This window comes from Mastomys coucha, unplaced genomic scaffold (genome assembly GCF_008632895.1).
Source record: "Mastomys coucha isolate ucsf_1 unplaced genomic scaffold, UCSF_Mcou_1 pScaffold23, whole genome shotgun sequence".
NCBI lineage: Eukaryota > Metazoa > Chordata > Mammalia > Rodentia > Muridae > Mastomys > Mastomys coucha.
This window is the reverse complement of record NW_022196906.1, coordinates 99,790,556-99,808,125: the sequence shown is the minus strand read 5'-3', so window position 1 is coordinate 99,808,125 and position 17,570 is coordinate 99,790,556. Positions and strand designations below refer to the sequence as shown.

The 17,570-nt window shown below is 44.3% G+C and overlaps 1 protein-coding gene across 1 annotated transcript in view; it reads left to right on the top strand.

Annotated features, from left to right (window-relative positions):
- The window catches only part of LOC116073354 (collagen alpha-4(VI) chain), a 122,577-nt gene continuing 105,007 nt past the window's right edge, over positions 1–17,570 (top strand). Inside the window, exons 1-4 of the mRNA XM_031345192.1 lie at positions 1–105; positions 1,770–1,863; positions 13,176–13,264; positions 16,838–17,440. Of these exons, the coding sequence (XP_031201052.1) occupies positions 13,189–13,264; positions 16,838–17,440 (679 nt within the window). The 5' untranslated portion in view covers positions 1–105; positions 1,770–1,863; positions 13,176–13,188. The remainder of the gene's footprint in view (positions 106–1,769; positions 1,864–13,175; positions 13,265–16,837; positions 17,441–17,570) is intronic.

The following is a 17,570-nucleotide window of genomic DNA, read 5'->3' as shown; positions in this document are numbered from 1 at the left end:
CTGCAGCTCTCACATGATCACAGAACTGAGCTGAAAACATGGCTGCCTCACTAGAGAACAAGTCTCACATCTTTCTTCCTTCCTTCCAGCTACAAGCTGGATATGGTAAGTGCCTATTCTTTGACAAACAGAACGTGAGTGGAAACCATGGGACTTCTGCTTTTCTTGTCTAGGGGAGGTCTCTGGGCTTAGCCCTTTCCTCTTTCTCATTGGTTATCTGAGTGATGCTTGTAAGAGGCTCAGGTACCAGGTTTTGAGCACAGCAGTCTACTTTAGCCTCAGTTCCTGAATGACTGGGCTATGCCAGCCACATGCTGACTGTAATACCTACCTGCGGTGGCTCGAATAAGCTTGACACATGGGAAACGGCACTGTTAGGAGGTGTGGCCTTATTGGAGGAGGTGTGTTATTGTAGGGGTGGGTTTTGGGGTCTCCTCCTTTGCTCAGGCTCTGCCCAGTGTGGAATGGTACCCTTCTCCTGGCTGCTTGCAGAAGTGAGTCCCTTCCTGGCTCCCTTCAGACCAAGATGTAGAACTCTCAGCTCCCCTCCAGCACCAAGTCTGCCTGGATGCTGTCATGCTTCCTGCCATGATGATAATAGACTGAACTTATGAAACTGTAAGCCAGCCCCAATTAAATGTCATCCTTTATATACATTACCTTGGTCATGGTGTCTTTTCATAACAATAAAACCCAAACCTGTGTGAGAAAGAAACAAATCTTTCTCCTTTAAGCCAATTGCTAGATCTTCTATGAAAGCAATTTAAATCTGTACGGGTTATTTTTTGTCAATGCACCATCTATTATCTGGGAAGAGGGAACCTTATCTGAGAAAATGCCTTCATCAGATTGGCCTGTAGGCAGGTCTGTCGGACATTTTCTTGATTGAAGATTGATATAGGAGGGCTTGGCCCACTGTGGGTGGTGGCATCCCTAGGCAGGTGGTTCTGGGCTGTAAAAGACAGCAACTGAGCAAGCTTGTAGGTAGTATTCCTTCATGGTTTCTAATTCAGTTCTTGCTTTCAGGTTCCTCAGGTCCTGCCCTGACTTCCCTTCATGGAGGAGGATAAACTCTAAGATGAAATTAACCCTTTCCTTCCCAAGTTGCTTTTGATCATAGTGTTTAGCACAGCGGCAAAAATTGACTCGAACAATCTAGTCTAACTCATGCACACATACCTGTGCACACTAATCTATTTCTTTTGATTCTGTATGCCCCTTAATCTGATTGTCATGTGTTTTCTTTTTAGAGATTTCAAGATGAATGGTGACATCCCCTAGGACAGTGTTAGAAATGCCGGCATTGTTTGTCCTTGTCCAATTTATTATTCTTTTTCTTTATCCATCCATTATATCATCATGTAGAGATCAAGTATGCATAGGATTCTTTGCTATAGGGTGTGTGGGTATATGGACGATGCAAAAATGGATGCTTTCAAGAACCTTGAAAAGTTTAGAGACTTCCTGTAAAGTAAAAACCATTAAATTAGGAATACTTGTGATGAAAAATTTTTCTCCCCTCAGAGTTTAGTTAGAATAGAAAAAAAGTTGGTTTCATTTGTGTTATTATTTTTTTGGAGACTGTTTTCCCTGGTATTTTATGTATTCATTTTCAAGGCCGGTGTTTCCAGGGCCAATGACCATTTTTGGTGAATGGCCATAAAGCATGCACGAGGGCAGGCCCTGCATCACAGCATAAATAGCCCCTCTCTGCCCCTCTCTGGAGAGTATTAAACACTGGGAAAGCTGGCGTGTCATTGCTCTTTCAGACTTCCTGTGTGCTAGGGGATTCCCAGCCTTGCATGGACTTGGAGTGATGACAGCAAGGAGAGATTGAAGAAGCCAGCCTCTAGGGTTTGTCAGGTAAGAACCAGCTCTTTTTCCTAGGGGCAAGTTTATTATGGACACTTTGTTTTGTTTTATTCCTCTCCCTCCACAAAATACCTTTTATTATGAATTACACAAAACAAAGCTCTAAGTCAGTAGTTTGTGAGACTCTACAGATGTGCTGTTTTTAAATATGACTGTAATAGGTTTATCTTCAAATTTTGTCACAATATCATGTTTTACCTGACACACTGAATGTAACTGCCCCATTGTAATATTGAACTGTATTGAAAGTAGCCGTACTGAAGTCTTAACTGGATGCTGTTCCCAATCTAGGTTTCACCAGACATCACAATCTGGTCAAATATTGATGTGAACATAATTGTTTTCATTTGTTTTTATAGATGTTCTCTCCTTTTCCTCTCCTCTTTTCAGCTTTCTTTGTATTGTTTGTTTTCTTCGATTTTTTTTTTTTTTTGAGAGTTTCACCCTAGCCTAGGATGGCCTCAAACTTGCTATGGGACAGAGGCCAGCCTTGAATGCCTCCTGTTCATTCTGCTTTCATCTCCAAAGTCCCAGGCTTACAGACAGGCCAGGTACCTTGCCACCTATGCTTGGCCTATAAAAGTATTGCTTTTATTCGAAGGCAAAGAGAAAGAGACATGTGGGGACAGACAAGAGTAACTTCAGATAGCAAAGGGGCAGAGAGAGGTAGAGGCAGGGATAAGGACCCAGAAGAAGAATCCGAAATAATACTTCTCTGAGAACGAAAGTAACTCAAGCGCAAAATTGTGGTAAGAAGAAACATGCAAGTCTTTGATCTTTTATTGAGCAAGATGTGAAGTGGTGTGGGGCTCACCTCCTGTGTGGCAGGGGTCTGACATGCGTTCTGTGGATTACCCAAGCTCTGGGAGATTTAAACATTGCAGATTGGTGTTAGATGATAAAGCCAAGGGGAGAAGAAAGCACTGACAACCCAATGATTTTAACTGGTGTAGTCCAGATACGAAACTCAGGTAAAAGACCGCTGTCCTCTGCAGAGCATGCTGGGGGAAGTGGTGGCAGCCTCGGGTTAGACACTGGAGTGGCTTTCTTATGATCAGCTTATCAGGATTCGTGTGTGTGTGTGTGTGTGTGTGTGTCTGTCTGTCTGTCTGTGTCTAAGTTTTGTCATGAGACAGTTTCTTTTTTTAATTTATTTTTATTTTATGAGTATAAGGGTTTTGCTTGCACTTATATCTGTGTATCACTTGCATGCCTGGTGGTTGCACAGGCCAGGAGAGCCCATCAGATCCGCTGGAACTAAAGTTTTAGACAGTGTGGTGTCTGAACCTAGGTTCAGTACCCAGCCTTGTGGGTGCTGGGTACTGAACCTAGGTCCTTTGAAAGAGCAGCTGATTTTCTTAACTGCAGAGCCATCTCTCCAGCCATCGCCTTAAAATATACATCTTTAAAAAGGTTTATTTTTATTTTCTGTGTATGAGTGTTTGCCTGCATGTATGTCTGTGCACCACATTTATGTGCCTGGTGCCCAAGGAGGTCAGACAAGGGTTGTGAGTTGCCATGCAGTCCAGTGAACTGAACACAGGTCCTCTGGAAGAGCAGCCAATGCTTTTAACACTGAGATCTCTCCAGTCCCCTGTGACAGTCTCTTCCATATATATAATAGGTTTTGATCGCTCTCTCCCCTACCTTCTCTTAAGGAGTTATATATTCTGACTACCATTTAACTTTCTACTTAGCTACCATGCATAATTTGAACAAGTGAGTTAAACAATTTTAATTTTTTATAAAAATTTCAAGGCACAGTAAAATCGAGCTTACAGAGACTATTGATAATTTCGATTCCATAGTTTATTATTATTTTAATTTTCTGGTTCTGCTGGAGATAGAACTGTACCAAGTGAGCTACACTCATACTGGCCCCTTAAAGCTTTTATTGTGAGGCAGGTTCTTAATAAGTTGCTCAGGTTGGCCTTGAACTTGCAATCCTCCTGCTTCAGCAATCCTAAATAGCTAGGGTCACAGGCCTGTGCCACAAGCTCATGTTGTTGTTGTTATAGCAAATTTAAAACTAAATGGTAGAGATCTTCATTCTAATCACTTAGTTCTAAACATGTTAGCATTTTCTAGAGTTGAAGAAAATGATTATTTTTTTTATACTCTAAGGAAATTTAAAGTTGATAAAATTTTGATTTTATGTATAGTTTTTTGGATGATTTTTGGAAAATCCTTTTATATATTTCTTAACATTTATTCTTGTATCATTTGTGTCATGTGCATGTGTGGAGGTCAGAGGACATCTTAGAGGAGTTGAATGGAGCCTTTCCTTCGACCCTCTGGGTTCTGAGGATTAGACTTGGGTCACCAGGGTTGGTGACCAGTGCCATCATGCTGGGTCATTCAGTTTCCGTTCACTGAATAAACACAGAGACGGAGGAGACCTGTTAGGATTGAGTTAGCCCAATGAAAGCATCAAATCCTGGCAGAGAGTTACTCTACTGTATTCACAAGAGAGCAAGGTATTGTCCCTCCTCCCCTCCCTCCCTCTTTCCCTCCCTTCTTCTCCCCCTCTTTCTCTCTCTCTCCTCCCTTTCTCCTTCCTTCCTTCTTTACTTCCTTTCTTTTTTGTATTTATTCTCAGATGCTAAGAAACCAGGGGCTGCAAAATGCAGAATGGCCATTATTTTGTTTGTTTTGGTCTCTGACCCATGAAGCTCAGTGGCCTTTGCAAAGTCTGTTCTCACCGAGTACTGTCAGGTAGTTTCCAGTCTCAGAAATGGGCTTCCAGGAGATGTTTATCTTGTCATTGGCCAGGAGGAGTAGAGTCCTGTGTCTCTTCTGCAGCAGCAGCAAACGCAGCGTGTTGTCGCTAGGAGGGCGGGAAGGGATGACTGTCGCCTGTGGCTGCTTTGTCTTCACTATTCTGTCTTGCCCTAACATCCCTACCTAGGCCATTTCTAGGTAGGTCCCTTCAAAGGCAGAGTCAATAGCATTTCCTATGTGTGAAGGAGGAGTGTGTGGGTAAGGCTAGGGCTTTGGGTCTGTACAAGGATACTTTAGTTGTCATGAAGTTAATTAAGGGGAAAAAAATGGAACAAATTTAGGAGCGAACCATTGTGGATGTTGAGTGTTATAAACAACGAGGAAAACCTGACAAATGTCAGTTATTCATTGAAATAAGCATACAAGATTCAGAGTCAAAGTACCACAGGGAGCAAGTGACCCTCCAGGCTTGGATGAGGAAGTGGCCTGTGAGCTGGTGTCTGGAACATGCTTCCAAAGGAGCCTGCCAGGTGCGTGCGTGTTCATGAGTGAGTGTTAAGGAGTTCTGAAGGTTCTAAGGAAAGAGGAGGGAATACACAATGCTTTATGAATCTGCAAAGCCCGAACTCAAACTTGGCAGCTGTGTTATCTTGTAATTACCACCTCTCTGGGGTTTGTACCCCCAGTGAATCTTGTGATAGAAACTGAAATATCTCGTTCTTTTCAGCGGCAGGTAGGTTTATGAGATTGCATGCTTTGCCAATTCCATTTTTAGAAAGTTATTTAAGATATCAAAAATGATACCAAAAGTAGTTCAATGTCACCAAGTTTCCTTAAGCTGAGATTCTTGAGACAAAAATGAAAGTCATTGCAAAAGACACAGAGCTAAGGCACTTATTTCCCTGAGGGGACCATGGTACCTCGTGCGTGGTGTCATACCCTACACCTGAATCATTTTGATGTACGGAGGCTCTCTCCCTACATCTACTGCCGTAGAAAGTCTGTTCGAATCTGAAATCTTGAGTCCATCAAAATACTGCTATTTCCTGGAGTTACCGAGTGGAAGATGTGGTCAGTCCTTTGATATAAAGAAAGCATTTCTCTTTAAGTAAAATATACTGATGTTTTGTCCCACCAATGAGAAAGGACTCAGTTTGGGGGATTTTATTTTGTAGATTGTCACTTGAAGGTGATGGACATCTCTAATATCACAGCTTTTTACAAATCTGTCCCCTTCCGAGGGTCCAGTGTCCTCACACTGACTCTGCCACGTGGTGCTGGCAACAAAACACACTCATATTTGATGACTGACAAACCCAAGGTGTAGAACATTTCAGAGATGGGCAGGGACCCGTGAAACAGGAATGTGGCAAGACTGACATCTGAATGGAAAGCTACAGTTAGCTCAGTGCGGTTCTTACCACACTTCCCTTTCCTTCATTTCTGGAGGAAACTTGGGTCCTAGGATTTTAGTGCTCCTCTGCTTGTGTGGATCATCATCATCATCATCATCGTCATCATCATCATCATCATCATCATCATCATCATCATCATGGCTCTATGGTGATCTGGCACTGGGAAGATATGACTGCTCTTTTACACCTAGGTTCTTTCCTCTTGCCCCTTCTTCCTCCCCACTCCTTTCTGGTCTCAGGTAGTCCAGGCTGGCCTCAAATTTGTTATGTAGCCCAGGCTGGCCTTGAACTCCTTGCCTCTTATCTCCAAGTGCTGGGGTAATAGGTATGTACCATCATGCCCATCTTACAGGCCTAGGTTCTGTGTAATCAAGAGCAGGGGCCAATGCCAAGTGGCTGGGAAGGAGACTGCAAGTTGTCCCCAGGGAACATGGAGCCATAATAGGCAGGTTGGTGTGGGGATAATGCATTACCATGTGTGTGAGCATGGCGCAATGGTGGCAAAGGTTTGGTGACAGAGGTGTGGTCATTAACATCACCTGGGCCAGGACACATTCTAGCAGTAGCTTCAACTTCAAGGTGACACAGACAATAGCAGCTTGGGTCACAGTTGGGTGGCAGAATACAATGTAGGCTCCTTCCCTGGAGTAGTGTAGCTATTCTATTAGACCTCTAGGATGCTTTCTAAGCTCCTGAAGGGCCATGTGGACCGCAGTGCTCTCCAGTGACAAAGACAGATGCCTGGACACTGCTTAGGGCCACTGTGGGCTTCCGCACTTTTTCCCATAGGGAGAGGTGTGTCCTAGTTTAAGTTAGTTTTGACTAGGAAAACAGGATGTAGAATCAAGGTGCTTCCTCCCATCTCTAAGTGACCATCTTGAACTTCTGTGTTCTGGAACTTCTGCTGTTCTCTTAGCTGTACCCCAGCATGTTACCTTAGTCACTCAGATCAAAATGGAAGTGCTAATTTATCGTTCTGGTAGTTTTTATGTGTGGAGGTGAGCTGGGGACACCTCTAGTTGGCCATGAGGCCGATGCCACTTTCAGCCAATGGCCCAACTGATGTCTGAATCAGGCATCACAAGGACTTAGATAAGTCAGCATGTGGACAAGACCTCGGCCAGCTACTAGTGGTCCATCCCATTCCAACAGTTTAAACTCTTCGCCAGTTGTGCGGTAGTCTTTGGATTACCACAGGTGCTTGGCACATGGCATGGGAATCAGTGCCTACTTATTGCTCTACAGAGCCGTGCTGGCCTCTCTTTCCCTGCTTGCTGGTGGGACATTCTACATCTTGTTGATTTTGGAGTCTAAGGGGCCATTAATTGTCATTGAGATGTTTGACACAGCTTCCCTCAAATGTTTTACAACAAAGTTGTATTTATGTCTAAGCCAAGCCTTGAGAACGGGCACAGGAAGTGAATGTTAGTGTTTGTGCGATCGTTGTAGGCTGAACTTTAGGTTCGTTCTTACTGCCAGACATACCAGTTGGGTTCTGATGTGATGTGTGCACGTGAACCTCCTCACAGTTCCCAATCGTTTGCTTTCTGGAGCTCACAGTCCAGATGTATAACACTGCAAGTCTATGTGGTAAGAAAGTTCCAGATCCAGTGCTTATGCTTAGCCTGTGAGGAAGGGCACACCATTATCAGAGGATAGAAAACAGTAGAAAGAAAGTGGGAAAAGATGTTAAACTAATTGTGTACATTTGCACTGCATATTTTGTCCAAGTATTTTGAAGCTGAATTTTGACTACTATAGTCTCTCTCTTTCTCTCTCTCTCTCTCCCTCTCTCTCACATGCACACATGTGCATGCACACACTGCACACACACACACTCACACACATGCCCACATACCCAATACTGTGACTGTTTATTTAACATTTTCAGTCTCTCAGCATATGAATATCTTGGAGGAACACAGGCCATTAGTTTTCAGACTGCCCTTAAACTGTGGTTTAAATTATCTCCCCATGATGAGATTCTTGGGAGGAATGAAATAGAAGGAATGGTAAAGCTTCTCACGCACAGTTCCAGGGGGAACTCATCCTTCTTCATGGAAGTTATCATTTGATTGTCTGCCTGACAGTTTTCTCCATTAAAAAGGTTATTCCTTTTGTCCTTTGTAACTTTAAAAAAAGAGATACTTTGAGATTGTATTATTGTCTTGGTTAATTTTCTATTGCTGTGACAAAACACCATGATCAAGGCAGCTTATAAAAGGAAGGGTTTAATTGGGCTTATGGTTTTCGAGGGTTGGAGTCCATGATGGCAGAGCAAAGGCACGGGGCATGGAGGTGGGTTGTGGGGGGCAGGGACAGGTGAGAGCTCAGTATGCACATCCACAAATGGGCAGAGAGTGCACACTGGGAATGGCGGGTGTCTCTTGAAACCTCAAAGCCTGCACCCAATGGCGCTCTTCCTCCACCAATCTTCCCCATACAGCCACCAACTGGGATTGACTATTCAAATGCCCAGGATTTGTGGGAACATCTCTTTCAAATCTCCACAGTTATCTTGTGTTTCAACAAAACCCTATCCAATGGTTTTAGCATCCTTTGATGTGTCCAGTGGAATCATTTGTTCTAGTGGTGGTTGCAAAATAATTTAAAAAATATTTTAATTCTATGTGTGTGTCTGTGTGTAGCTATGAACATGTGAGTTCAGGTACCTGTGGATGCTAAAGGCATAGGATCCCCTAGAGCTGGAGTTACAGATGGTCAGAAGCCACCTCGCGTGGGTACTGAGACCTGAACTCAAGTCCTCTGCAAGAGCAGCAAGTGCTCTTAACCTCTGAACCCAACAAAGAAAGTTTTTGATTGACTGATTCTTAAAAGTAGATTGTTGGGTTGAGAATGAAGCTCAGTGGATAGGGGAACTGATTACGTGCTGATACATCGACAAAGAAGTATCTCGTTTTGTGTAACTTAATTTATTTTGCTTGGTTTAATTCATTCAGCTGGTTTAACTTTCACTCTCTCAAGACTGGTTGCTACCAGCAGGGTGTGGTGGTGCATACATTTAATCCCAGCACTTGGGAGGCAGAGGCAGGCAGATCTCTGAGTTGGAGACCATACTGAGACCCTGGCTCAAAACACCAAAAAACCCAACCAACCAACCAACCAACCAACCAACCAAACAAACAAACAAACAAAATCAAAGATTAACCAATCTGCCAGGTTGGGATATAGCTCCAGGCTCTGGGTTCAGTCCTCTGTACTGTGAATAACAAGCATAATAACAACAATAATAAAAACGTGGATTGTTTTAACTTTCAAAGTTTCATTTATTTGTTGACAGTTTCGTGCATATATATAGTGAACTTCGGTTATTTTTACCCATTTCTCCTACCCCCAGCCCCTCCACCATTTTTCTTAGGTCCCTTCCTACTTTCACATCTGTGTGTGACCCACTGAGTTTGATTAATGTTGCTCGCGTGAGCACAAGTGGGAGCTTCCTTACTGGCTGCTTTTCAGTGGCTACGCCACAGAAGAAAACGTCACCCCCTCCTTCAGCAGCCACCAACTGTCAATAGACCTTCAGGAAGGGGTGGGGTCTCGTAAGCCCCTCCCCACCCTTGGTGAAATATTGAGGGACTTTTGTTAACATTTTAATTAAAATATAACATAACATCCCTTCTTCTCTTTCCTCCGTCTAACCCCTTGCAAGTTCACCCTTACTCCCTTTCAAATTAATGGCCCCCTTTTCTTTATTACTGTCACACACACACACACACACACACACACACACACACACACACACAAATACCTATGCTTAGTGTTGCTTGTGTATACGATTTTAGGGCTGATCAATTTGTATTCAATCGCCAATCAGGGGCTCATCCCTGGTAGAAACTAGTTCTTCATTCAGCAGTTGCTAGTTCCCTGTAGTTCTTTGCTCGGGTCTTGGTTAGGTAGCCATATTGGTGGCGTATCATGGGTGCTTCCCTGTTATTTCTAGGAGATACAATCTCTCTGCAGACTTCTTGTTTCTCTGGATCTTGTGATCTCTCTGTTCTCTCTTCTGTGACGCTCCCTGAGCCTTAGGGGCAGGCGTTGTCGGGTGGATGTGTAGCCGGCATCCCATGACCAGCTGACCTTTGTATTATGTGGTTTTCTGCAATAGTTTCTGTTATGGTCTACATGTGCTGTAAAGAGAAGCTTTCATGGGGTGAAAGCTATGGTTTTCTGTAGCTATAAGGATAGGTTTTAGAGTGCAGTTAGGAATTATGCTTGTCTAGAAAAGTGGTATCTAAGTCTAAGACCCATGACCTCACTGGTCCTGGATGGTTGGCTAGGTTTCTAGTTTCAGGTGTGGTTTCCTTCCTGTTAATTGGATCTTAAGTCCAATCAGATGGTTGTTGGTTACTGCTGGTATATGAATGCCACTGTTGTATCTTTAGGGATATTCAGCCATGTCATTGTCGTGGTTCATAGGTATCATGATTGTGCAGAATGATTATTGATTGTTTTTTTCCCTTGGCAGCTCGCATAGAACCTTCTGGTATTATGGAAGCTAGACGGCAGGCTCTCAGGTCAGATTCAGCTAGAATCTTCTGAGTCCTGTGTTCAGAGTGTGTGATGTCTTAAGTTATAAGACCTACCTTTAACCTTGGGGAAGCAACCACAGGCAACAGCAATAGGCTCTATTGATAGCTTTAAGAGCCACTTGGATACCCTGACCAACCACGTAAAGATGGTTTCTCATGCACGGGGGTTTTGTTAGACTGTGACATTTGTGGGGGACATTATCAGCCCAAGTGGCACTCAGACTCTTTATTTTCATGTGCTTTGTGTGCATGCATGTCTGTGCACTATGTATGTGTGGTACAGTGGGGGACAGAAGAGGCTGTCAGATCCCCGGGGACTGGAGTTACACATGGTTGTGAGCTGCTATGTGGATTCTGGGAACTGAAGCTGGGTCCTCTGAAAGAGCAGCCATCTCACTGATGCTGAGCCATCTCTCCAGCTCCCGGGGGACTCAGTCTTGGCCAGGTCACCTGAAGTGCAGTGGGTTCATGTGAGTGAACTGTTTAACGCGTTTTGAGAGAAGTCTTTTTCTTCTGCAATGCCTTAGTTGTTATTAGATTCAATAGCCTTTGCTTTCCCAAACTAATCACACTTCATTTACTGGTTTTTATATCTTGCTTCCAGGAAGGACACTACATGTTTAAATGCAAATTATCAGACTCAAATAGCTTCCTGAAATAGCATATAAAATGTAAATAAAGTCGTTAATGTATAGATGAGACTTTTAACACAGATATGCACAGCTGTCAAATGTTTATAAATGTTGACTTGCTAACTAGATTTTATTTACAATTATCCAAAAAAGCTTCTTTTTATAATAAGGAGGACATAATGGGATATGAAAAACCTTCTTGGAAGGTTTTATTTTACATATAACTTTATTAGCTCCAGAATTAAAAATATTGAAGTACACCTTTTTATTTTCTTTCCTTTTTTCCTCCGTCTTTCCCTCTGTTCCTCCCTCCTCCTTTCTCCCCCCCTCCTTTCCTTCCTTCCATAAGATCTCACTCCATAGCCCAGGGTGTTCTGGAATTCACTTATGACCACTTTTCTGTCTTAACAACTCCTGGGTGGCTAATTATTTCCTTATTTTGAGACAAGAATTTGCTGTTAGCCCACGCTAGCCTAGATCTCTGCTCCTTTCCTCTGGTTTCCTGGGTGTTAGGAATGAAATATCATATGTTATTACAAAATGTGAGGGTGATCTATGAATTTATTCTGGCTCATCTTTCCTTGCAATTTTCATGGGTAAAATGTTTTTATAAGGATGGATTCACTCAATCTTGATTACAACACTATGAGTAGGTGCTATTGGGGAAATTAAGGCACAGAGAAGAAATACAATTTGCCCAAGATGCACCATTTAGTGGATTTGTGATTGAAACTCAAACAACCTATCTTCCAGAGTTTGATGGTTGTGAGATTGATGGGCTAAGAGCATAAAGGTGAGATGTCACCTTCTCTGTCTGGAGCCTCACATCCCATGTGGTCACTGCACTGTTCTTACAGTCAGAGAATAATAGACTTGAGACTTGATAACTTTTATGGATGCTGTTGGACATAGGTCCAAGCTCAGGGGGAAGAGGTTATTTTGTGTTCCTTCCAGGGAATATAAAATATGTTCTGGCTAAGCTTATTTTCACCAGACAGATGTCCTCTAAGATATTAGACAAATTCTGAATGCTGCAAATGTTTATCGGGTCATCTAACTCTTGTATAAAAATACAAGTAAAATCACCCAGAAATGTTTATGCTCCACCAAATGAATTCAGTGTGTGAAGTGGGAGTTCTGCATTCCCCCTCCCATAGGCTTCTCCCATCCACAATCCACATCTGCACAACTTTCAACAGCAAGTCTGAGGTGTACACACCAGTGTTTACAGAATTCTTCCTGATCAGACTACTGGGGTCATTTTTCTTACACAATTGAAGCAATGTGGTGAGGTTTATCATCATCATTGTCATCGTCATTGTCGTCGTCACTACCACCACTACCACCACCACCACCACCACCACCACCACCACCACCATCACCATCACCATCATTATCATTTTACATGTTTGTGTGTCATATTGGGTGTACTTGCCTACATAGACATGTATAGAGGACAGAGGTTGATGTGAGGGTATCTTCCTCATATTTCCACATTACTTTACTTATTTAGTGTGTATGTTTGTTTGTTGTGTGCACTCATGTGCTATGGTACAACTGTGGTAGTCAGAGATAACTAACTTTCTAGTGTCAGTTTTCTCCCTTTGTCATGTGGGTTTCAAGGATTGAACTCGGATTGTCGGGCTTGGGAGCAAGTAGCTTTACCCACTGAACTCTCTTGCTGGCTCTTCAACCTTTTGTTTTTGTTTTTTGTTTTTCCGGGTTTCTCAATGGCCCAACACTTGCCATTTTGGCTAGACTGGCCGGGCAGTGAGGCCCCAGCATCATTCTCTCTTCCTCCCGTCCCCTGTGGTGAGGTTGGGCTTACAGGTTACATGGTCATGCCCACCTATGTGAGATCCTGTCTTCCAAAATTTTTTTTTCCAGTAGTACTGAGGTCTAACTTGCATACAATGTGATACACTCATTTTAAATAAAGACATACGTTTCAATTACAAGGCCTCTTTCTTTTCTTTTATCTCTAGGATCACATCTAGCATGGGAACTTGGAAGATATTTTGGTTGATCATCTCTCTTGCAGCTGGTTTGGGCTTCGTCAAGTCACAGAGGATTGGTAATGCATGAAAACTTTTAAAAGTCCAAATGCTTGCTTGCCGGGGTAGTAGTGACAAGGAAACCCAATGAGAGCACCATCGTCATAATCATTAAAAGGAATAGACTCATTGAAGGAGAATTTTCTTGGAGTCTGGAATCACTAAGTGAGGGGCGGGTACTTGATTTTTTTTTTTTAAATACTTAACCCCAAGTGGTTAGACAAATAGGTGTATTTAAAGCACCATGCATCATAACGTATTGCCAGGCTTTAAGAAGCCCGTGTAATAGGGCCTTGGAAGAGTTGCATGCTCTGCATTGTCTCCACGATAGAGCTGCTCTGATGTGATTGTCATCGTGAGGTGGGTGCTTTGGCCAGCGCTAGTGATGTCTTCATGACAGAGCTGCTCTGAGGTGATTGTCATCATGAGGTGGGTGCTTTGGCCAGTACTAGTGATGTCTCCACAACAGAGCTGCTCTGAGGTGATTGTCATCATGAGGTGGGTGCTTTGGCCAGCACTGGTGATGCTTCTGTAATTTCTTGTGGTCTTTATGTGTATATGTGTATGTTCACGTGGTCTACATAGAGGTGTGTTCATGTGTGCTTTTGGATGCTTGTGCACACATGTGTGCATGCGGATGTTAGAGGTGTGCCTCCTTCAATCACTTTCCACCTTATTTTTTGAGTGAAGGTCTCTCACTGAAGCCAGAGCTTAATTTGGGTAGGGTGACCCGCCAGTGTACTCCAGGGATCCACCTGTCTCTGCCTCCCTCCCTTGGGCTGGGTTTACAGGTGTGCACTGCTCTGCTGCACCCCGTTTCTACACAGGTGCTGAGGATGTGAACTCAGGACCTTTTGGTTTCAAATACTTTACTGACTTGAGTCGTGCCCCCAGCCCGTTTGGCAGCCATTTTTAATAGGCTGTGTGGAGTTTTCAAGATGAATGTCTTGTCAAGGGAGCATAGACTGAGTGACCTGAGGTCCCACTGAGTGATCTGAAGCCCCACTGAGTGACCTGAAGCCCCACTGAGACACCACTGAGGTTGGAATACTCAAGTGCTCCTGCACAGACTGTCATTTGGTAGAAAACTCCCAAGGTCTTTCCATTTTTCTCTTGGCTCTGTCTTCCCTTCTGGTGAACAGAGCTCCAACAACAAGCCCTGTCATGTTTCAAATACCTTATGAAGCTGGAGAGAACAAGGGAGACAGGATGAGGACAGTATAAAGTGGCTTCTCATGGTAGAACCACTACTTGCTGGGAAAAATTAGGCTCCAGTCAGAGGTGGTTTCTTCAGCATAGAAGGACCAGGGAAAGCTTCCTGGTTGTGTTTGCTCCTGTGTGAGGTGTGTGGATAGAATGAATGTGTATCTATTAAAACAGGACACGTGAGAGTGGCTTGCAGGCTGTGGTCCCAGCAGTCCAGCAATGCAGTCTCCTGATGGCAAGTCTGTGAATATGGAGGTTTTTCAGTCTATGAGACTGGATGTCTCTGCAGTCTCGATCTGGTGCTGGAGTCCTGGAGGGTCCTAGAGAGTTATTGGTCAGGGAGAAATGACTCAGAAGCAGGATAGATGAACTTGCCAGCAAGAGTGAGAGCAAGCAGGCAAAAAAGGCAAAAGCTTCCTTCTTCCACATCCTTCTATATGGGCTGCCTCCAGAAGGTGTGGCCCAGATTTAGGGTGGGTCTTCTCACCTCAAATTATCCAATCGAGAAAATACCCTAGGGCATGCCCAGCTTCTTGGTTTTAGCTGATTCCAGATGTAGTCAGGTTGACAACCAAGATTAGCCATGACCCGGGCAGACACCGATTAGACGTTTCTGCACTTGTTGCAGAATCCTCCCTTCCCAGTACAAAAGCCCAAGGGCCCCAGTTCCGAAGGCCCAAGGTGTCCTCCCTGTCTGCCCTTTCTACCGTTAGACTCCAATTGGCTTACTGCCAAAGTCAGGCAAACTTCTACAAGGTGTGCCCTAGGACTCCAGAAGAGACGCAGGGCTTTGATGTCCTTGGATTCTTACCAAGTTCCCCACAGTTGTTCTCTGTTTCTGCTTGTCTTGAGTCTTTGCTTTCTACTGTATGGGCTTATAATTTAACTTTTATGGGTTGGATGTTGGAAGGGCTGGGCTCTGTGTAGCTCTTTGAAGGAATGCCATCGGTCATTCTGAGCCGGTCAGTTTTATGTCAGCTTGACACAGGTTACAGTCATTTTGGAAGTGGGAATCTCAGTTGAGAAATGTCACTACCAGATCAGCCTGTGGACAAGCTCGTTGTATATTTTCTTGATTGATGGCTGATATGGGTGGGCCCATCCCACAGTGGGTAGTGCCACCCCTGGGTGAATGAGATGTCTTAGACACTGTGTCTACTAGCTGCCTGTGCCCATCGGAGTAGTGTACTCATAGTCTGTTGTCACTATTTGATCGTGTCAGGATGAAAAGGCAATGAACGTCAGAGCCCTATTTCTCCTTCGTACTAGCCGTGTCCCTAGAGCGCAATGATCACGCGTGGCTAGTGGCTGCACTAGTGTATTGCTTACAATAGTTTCTGGTTCTAAAGTTTTAATTTCTTTGTTTGTTTTCATGATTGTTCAAGAGTTCCTTCCTTGGGCTCACAAGATGGCTCAGTGGGTAAAGGCATTTGCCAATGGTGCAAGTCTGGTGAACCCACGTGAAGGTGGAAGGGGAGAAGTGACTATTTAGTTGTCCTCTGACCTCCACACATATGCTGTGGCAACACCATATGCTGCTGCTGCAATAGCAGGGTTCCTTCCTTGTAAATGATTTTTTTTAAAGATTTATTTATTTATTTCATGAGTACACTATAACTGTCTTCAGACACACCAGAAGAGGGCGTCAGATCTTATTACAGATGGTTGTGAGCCATCATGTGGTTGCTGGGAATTGAACTCAGGACCTTCAGAAGAGCAGTCAATGCTCCTAACCACTGAGCCATCTCTCCAGCCCTTAATCATCTTTTTTTTTTTTTTTTTTTTTTTCCCAGACAGGGTTTCTCTGTGTAGCCCTGGCTGTCCTGGAACTCACCTGTAGACCAGGCTGGCCTCGAACTCAGAAATCCATCTGCCTCTGCCTCCCCAGTACTGGGATTAAAGGCCTGTGCCACCACCATCCGGCTCTTGTAAATGTTATCTTTTCTCTCCCACTTCCTTTCTTCTTATCAGACATAGATGTGAGCCATTAACTGCAGCCATTGTGGCAGCTAGAGGGGTATGCGGGTCAAGCCCTCTACGTGGGTCAGACCACCACATAAAGGAGGTCTGCGTGTTTTCTAACAGTGCCCAGTACTGGCAGAAAGCTGGGTTTTCTTATTAAGTGTGCAGGGAGTCTAGAGAACCTGGTGTGGGACCCAATTAGAGGGTCACATGTCTGAGGAGAGGAGGGGAAGATGGCAAGTGAGCAAGGATAGACGGTAAGCATGGGGGGCAAAGGAAAGAGTTGTGTCTGGGCTGTCTGCCATCAAACGGCTGCGCCAGCACACCCGTGAAGAGGAGGGCACTGCGGGCACTGCGATGAAACTGGCTCTCAGCTGGTAGTTGTCAATGTGTACCTCTTAACTCAAGGTAACTCTCTTTTGAAGTCTGCAGGGAGGCCTCTGTGGGAGACATTGTGTTTCTGGTCCACACCAGCATCAACTCCCAGCATGCCCACAGTGTGCGGAACTTCTTGTATATATTGGCAAACACTTTGCAAGTCGGCAGAGAGAACATCCGTGTGAGTCTGGCCCTGTACGGCGATACACCTACTTCCGAGTTCCTGCTTTCGGCCTATCACCGCAAAAGCGATGTGTTGAAACACATCCGTGGACTTCAGTTTAAGCCCGGAGGCAACAGGATGGGCCAGGCCCTGCAGTTCATCCTAGAGCATCACTTCCAGGAAGGAGCCGGGAGCCGGGCAAGCCAAGGGGTGCCTCAGGTGGCGGTAGTGGTGAGCAGTGGTCTAGCTGAGGACCACATTCGCGAACCTGCCGAGGCTCTCAGGAGAGCTGGAATCTTGCTATATGCTATTGGGGTCAAATACGCAGCTCAGGTTGAACTCAGGGAGATCGCGAGTAGTCCCAAGGATAACTTCACCTTTTTTGTTCCCAACTTCTCTGGCTTGCCTGGCCTTGCCCAGAAGCTGCGGCCAGAGCTCTGCAGCACTCTAGTGAAAGCAGCTCTATATACTGCGCAGGAGTCTCCAGGTAACCTCTCCTTCTTTCTCATCTGGACATCAAAGGACTCCAAACTTTGTCTTTCTCATACCCCTTTAGTATGCTCTTATTTATGCACATGTGTGTGCGCGTGCGTGTGTGTGTGTGTGTGTGTGTGTGT